This window comes from Dermacentor silvarum, chromosome 9 (assembly GCF_013339745.2).
Source record: "Dermacentor silvarum isolate Dsil-2018 chromosome 9, BIME_Dsil_1.4, whole genome shotgun sequence".
Lineage (NCBI taxonomy): Eukaryota > Metazoa > Arthropoda > Arachnida > Ixodida > Ixodidae > Dermacentor > Dermacentor silvarum.
In genome coordinates, this window is record NC_051162.1 from 45520017 (window position 1) to 45526016 (window position 6000).

A 6000-nucleotide genomic window follows, 5' to 3' on the forward strand; every position below is an offset into this window, starting at 1 on the left:
GTTTTGGAATGTTGGTAGCGAATTCGACAGAATCACGGAGGATCTTCTTGTCGTCATCTAAGCCTAGCAAATGCTGAATGCTGTGGCTCCACGAATCTTTTCATCTTTTTTTTCGACTGGTGTGATGTTGGCATTGTTAGATAATTTGGCTTCGATGTTAATTTCGCAGAGTGTGATGCTAGCTGTTTTCACCACGCAGAAACCAGGTTTTCCTTCTTCAGTGGAAGCTGACGCGAGTCGATTGAGGACAAAAACTAAATTCTGGGCTTGTGCGTTGCAAAACCAGGATCTGATTAATAGGCACGCCATAATAATACTGTGGAATGATTTTGACCACCAGGGGTTCTTTAATACGCACCCTAATCTAAAGGGGCGAGTATTTTTGCATTTAGCCCTCATAGAAATGCGGACACCGAGGTTGAGCTCGGAACCAGCGACCTAGACGTGCTTACCATAACTCAAAAGCCACAGGTTACCACGGACGATTTTGATCAAGGAAAGTGTTCTGAAGTGGGCAGCAAAATTACGAACCATTACAAGTTTTGTACCATTTCTAACTCGTAAATCAGCTGTTTTCTTTTGATTAGATTTATTTTTCAAGTTTAACGCCAACTTACAAGAGCTACATGAACATGAATTGTAGTATTTGGTAGTATTCCTCCTCAATTACTAAGTAATGCAAAAAAGAATGCAATAGCAACCTCATAGTGTTGTCCTCACTATCTCTTGAGGCTGTAGAATTATATGCCTTAGAAATTGACCCGGACTGAGAACACTGTGTTCAGCCAGCGTATGGTCGCTTAGTGAGAGATGGCAGAAGACACACCTACAAGGTGGATTGGACATGTTTCAGTGAAACAAAATGCAGTTCGGAAAAGAGTCTTTTGTCTAGACACATTAACGCGACAGCGTTAAGGGCCCCGTGTCGCAGAAAATCTGGCATCGGTGTAGGCGTCGGCACCGGCGTCCGCGGCTAAAAAATAATTTCCAGCCACGCAGGCCCTCCGCGTGGCACAGGGTTGTTAGTGAACTAATTGAATTGCTCAAAATAAAATCCGTAGGAAAAATCGTAAAGTACGACCTAACTACACCCTTCAGTACATGATAGTGTCGGATTGTAACTTGAATGTACGAGACAACATAGTTCTGTTACGAGGAATCTCAAACACAAGCCCTCTTTACCAGTATTTCTACCATACAACAGCGGCGTGCGCCCGGGTAGCTTACTTGCAGAAACACCATCGAGATGGCGCTTGCCTCCTGGGCAGGTCAGACTGGGACTTTGGGACACGCGCGCTCCTCAGGGAAAAAGCAAACGATAAAATTATCAAAAAGGTCCTACGGCCTTCGCGTTTTGATATAAGACGGCCAATATTGTCCCTGTAAATATGTCTTCCCAGCAATGCACTTTTGTTTAAAAGTGAAGACGACTTTTGGCAGATTGGTGTAAGCTTGTTCTTTGTAAGCTGGCTTATCCACGTGTGTTGCGGTGAAGCCTACTCATAAAGAAAAATGCGATGCGGACGGGGCCCCTTAAAGGCGCAGCTTAGGCGTCTTCTAATTTGCAAACATTTCTAGTTTCGAATACGCATCGAATATTACACACTAAATATTCTTATTCGTGTTTAAAAATGAACTATTCGATGTTTTAGAATGTTTAAAACAAACGAAATATTCGTAACAACTATTAAAGTGGTGTTAGTCTTCACCGCCAGCTAAACAAAGTAACGCTAATTATCAGAAGTGAAACAACGTCAAGTTATTCGACAGAATGCCGAAACGAAATGGGTAATGTAAACCTTGTCTTCAGTATTGCGGTGGAAGCCTGCATGATAAACTGTGAGCTTATATTGTAGTGTGTCATTGGGTGTTTTTGGCAGCCTCTTTACTAAAATTTTATATTTAACGCTACGAACGGTGATGTTTTCCTTGCACAGGGCATTTTGCATGAGTCTACGGCGCAAGTCCTTGAGCAACATATACTTCTCATTTGTGCATACCTTGTGATTATTATCCATCAAGCATTTATCCTACCGTTCTTGTGATGCTCCATTCCACACAGCAGCTATTATTTCTTCGAAAATTTGTTTACAACTAGGGTCTTTGTTGAGAGGCTGTTTATGCAATTTATGAATGACAGCTGAGTATCTTGTGTTTCGAACAGATTCGTTATTGTTGACTGACCGCTCTCTTCTATGTACTAGTCGTTACACATGTGGTGTATAATTATGCAGAAATAAATGCGTGCTATATAAAGGGTGTCCTAACTATCGTGCACCAATACTATTACATATCCAAATGCCACGTTGCTGGACAGACTCAAGGTAATGTTTGCCGGCGCTTGGAGATATACTCAGTGCCTAATAACATAAATTAGTCTTAATAAGTAATAAACTTGTGAAGTAATAATTAAAATTAGATACAAAGTATTAATGAGAAAATTGTAGAGCAACATGAGAAACAACCGATACAGTTTCTGTTGCTCAATACGTGCTACATAAAAGTATTTTTTTCCTAGCGTGAAAATAGCTCGCAAATACACGCAAACTGCCTCTAGAGGCCAGTCGCGCGACAATATTGTGTCTATTCGCGGGCTTCTTTCACGCGCAGAAAAACACATTTCGTATTCATAATAAACTTCAGTTGTAAGTCCGCCACTAATAATCATACAATAAAAACCACAACGTTCATTAAAAGAAGTGATTCGCTATCTGTATGGTTAGTGAAGTCTACCTAATATAAGTGCAATTTAGGCACTGTAAACTCATTGCAATTACTCAAACAAGGTTCCTAATGACATTGTTATAGCATATATCACCAGCAGCTGTTGTCATCTAGTTTTGGAGGATTTCCGCAGCCTAAAATTATAGTTTTTCAATTAAACATAAATGGGTTCTTACCATTACTATGTCATAGGGAGGCTGTTCCTGCACCGTTGAATCTGTAAGCGCAAATAGTAGCACTGGAATGATTCCTACAAGCGCTGGAATAACACACTTCTGCATCATCATCTTCTCCGTGAACGAAAGTTGACATAAGTTCTTACACAGCCTTTTATAAGAAATTATTTTTACCGACTGTGTCGGAAGCAGAACAATGGCGGATACCGAAAGTGGTATTCCACGAACTTCGGTGGTCTCAAATCCAACATAACGTCTCATTCTTCGAAAACCTTTCGCGCAATTTACGTCATCTTCAGCCTTGCTCGAGAACATAAGCAGTGTTGAGATTGTATACCGTCATCAGTAAATACTGAATTCAACAAGTCTATAAAGATGTTGCACGAAAGGAAAAAATGTTCATCGTGTAGACTCAACATTTGATTCTCGATTAAACAGGCAGCACTCAGGTCTGTTTGTTCAATAGTGCAGGCGCCATAAAAACGCAGCGTCATATTTATTCTCACTGCAAAAAAAAAACATAAAGAAAGACATAAGTAATCTAGACCGTCATGTGCATGAACAATGGTTCTGAACAAAATTCTGCGTTAGGCAGGGATGCATTTTGCCGTTTGCCCAGGCAACCTACTTACATTACTGTTGGTAGGCTACAGGTAATGCATTTCTGTAGCATGCTGGAACTGTGCAAAAAATACCATCACTATTAAACTGACAAATGTGCGCCACTCACTGACTATTTGCTACAAGGGTTAAAACTTTAGGACTATTTGCACATTCAATAACGTGTCTTTTAACGTAGAATGATTGTTGTGGTGACACAAGTGTTTAATTGTTTTGCATCTTAAAAGTACTCTTTACTGGCAAATGTAATTCGATCATTTTTGCATTTTATTGACTAAATCTAACTGCTTTTTTTTCGAAACCATTTTAATACGTATGGTGAGCCCCATTTCCTGACCCAGGATCACAACGTTTTGTCAAAGCGATAACATATCAGTGCGAAAACAACTCAATTATGCGGGGTTTTTTCTTGTGAACCAATTAAGTGAACTCATAAAATTCTAAATAATTAGTTGCTGCAATGCTTCCGAATAAAGCCAATAATCCTACACATTTAGTGCCTTAGGTTGTGCACAAAGGTAATGCTTGGCGTACACAAACAATGGCTGTAAACGTTGTTGAAGACAGAAATTTTGAACGCTGCTCGGAAACCGAGTTCCTGATTCATCACTTCGACCTAATTTAATAAGATACACCAGCCTCCAGCGCGCGTGAAAGCGTTCATAGTAAGAATAAACAGGACCTTCTGCAATTAGTTTCATCTGCAGTGACAACCCTCAATCATCATATTGGGACGAATACTTTAGCGCGGAATTAGGGCTATGCAGCCTTACAGCAGCACAACAATCCACTGAACATAATCCGGGGAAATCGACCACAAAAAATTATGCGTGGCTCTACTACCACCAACACCAGAGACCAGCGGAGCTGGGGAAAGCCTAGTAAAGTAGTGGCAAACCACACACTTAGGTTCCTGGCGCTCAGGATTTCTTCACGATGTTCTGCGTACTAGCGCGATGAATTCAAACGGCCACGTTCACAAGCCTCCGGATCTTGATTTCTTTGCCTACCCGAACTCTCGACTTCCCTCAATCTCAGCGGGAACGCATTTGTCAGGACGCGGCGGTCGGACGCATGCCACGTCGACCCCGTCGGAAATCGATGAGTGTCACCGAAATTTGCCCTACATCCACTCGAAACTGGTCTCAGCGTCTCCGTGATGTCACCAGGAACCTCTGGATACAATATTTGTCCAGGTGGGCCTTTTTTCAGCAATTTACCACTGGTTGAAGCTCCCGCCACGCACGAGCCCGGCTAAGCCAAACGCCGGCGGGGCGAACGCCGAGGCTCCCTAGCCATGGCGGTGGCCGCGAAGGTATGCAATGACCCCAGCACGACGCAATGGATGGAACTCGAGGCCACGGAAGCACGGCAAGACCCTATACCCGGAGAAGATGAATATCTTCAGTTCATGGTTCGCCGAATGCAAGAGAAGCTCGCCAAGATAAAGCCAACGGGCTCTGCGGCAGCCGCCAAGAAACAGGCAAGCAAAACAGGATTGGCTCCCGCAGCTGGCGCTGCCTCCGACTCTCCAAGGCGAGGAGGGCAGCTGGCGCAGTGGAAGCCGACAAAAACAAAAATAGCTCCGCCGGGCCTTGCATGGCTTTCATGGAACCAATTCCCAGCTGGCGGATGCTCTTTGCGATGAGTACCTATGCCTCAAGCTGGATCCCCACAAGACTGCTTACGAATACGCGGGCAGGCAAAACCATCAACTCGATGCTCCATTTGCCATGCATGATCTGAAAGCGGCGCTGGGCAAAATGCGCAGGGGCACCGCTCCTGACCGGGAGCATATCACTGTAACACTTCTAGTAAATCTGTCGGATAATACCTATTGGCATCTATTGTAATACATTAACACGATCTGGGACGGCCAACCGCTTCCAATCGATTGGAAAACAGCATTAGTCACCTTCATCCCCAAACCCGGCAAGCAAATTAGTATAGACAACCTCAGGCCCATATCGTTTACTTCGTGCGTAGGCAAACTCATGGAAGCCATGTTTCGAGACCGCCTCTCTCCATACCTCGAAAGTAAGGGATACTTCGCGGATACCATGTTTGGTTTTAGGCCGCATATCTCTGCACAAGACAACCTCCTTCAATTAAATCGAGACATCATCCAACCCACCTATTGGACACACAATGACAGGACAATTCTTGCTCTAGACTTTAAAGGTGCGTCCGATAATGTTAAACATGAGAGCATTCTGACCAACTTAAGTGACACTCATTGCTGTAGGAAAACATTTGCATATATCAGAGACTTCCTCTCAGATAGGCTGACGATTCTCCGCATAGACGATGAGGAATATGGACCTTTTAAAATGGGTACGCGAGGGACACAGCAATGGGTGTTCATCTCCCTGTTGCTATTTATCATAACTATGACGAAGCTCCCGCGGGTCTTGGCACAGGTGGAGGGGGTACATCATGCGCTATACGCCGATGACATCACAATTTGGGCAAATCAGGG

At 43.4% G+C, this 6000-nt stretch overlaps 1 protein-coding gene across 1 annotated transcript in view; it reads right to left on the reverse strand.

Moving 5' to 3' along the window:
• The window catches only part of LOC119464718 (uncharacterized), a 53181-nt gene extending 50123 nt beyond the window's left edge, over window positions 1-3058 (reverse strand). The window contains exon 1 of the mRNA XM_049655568.1: window positions 2901-3058. Coding sequence (XP_049511525.1) covers window positions 2901-3011 — 111 coding nt within the window. The 5' untranslated portion in view covers window positions 3012-3058. The remainder of the gene's footprint in view (window positions 1-2900) is intronic.
• Window positions 3059-6000: the final 2942 nt, after the last annotated feature.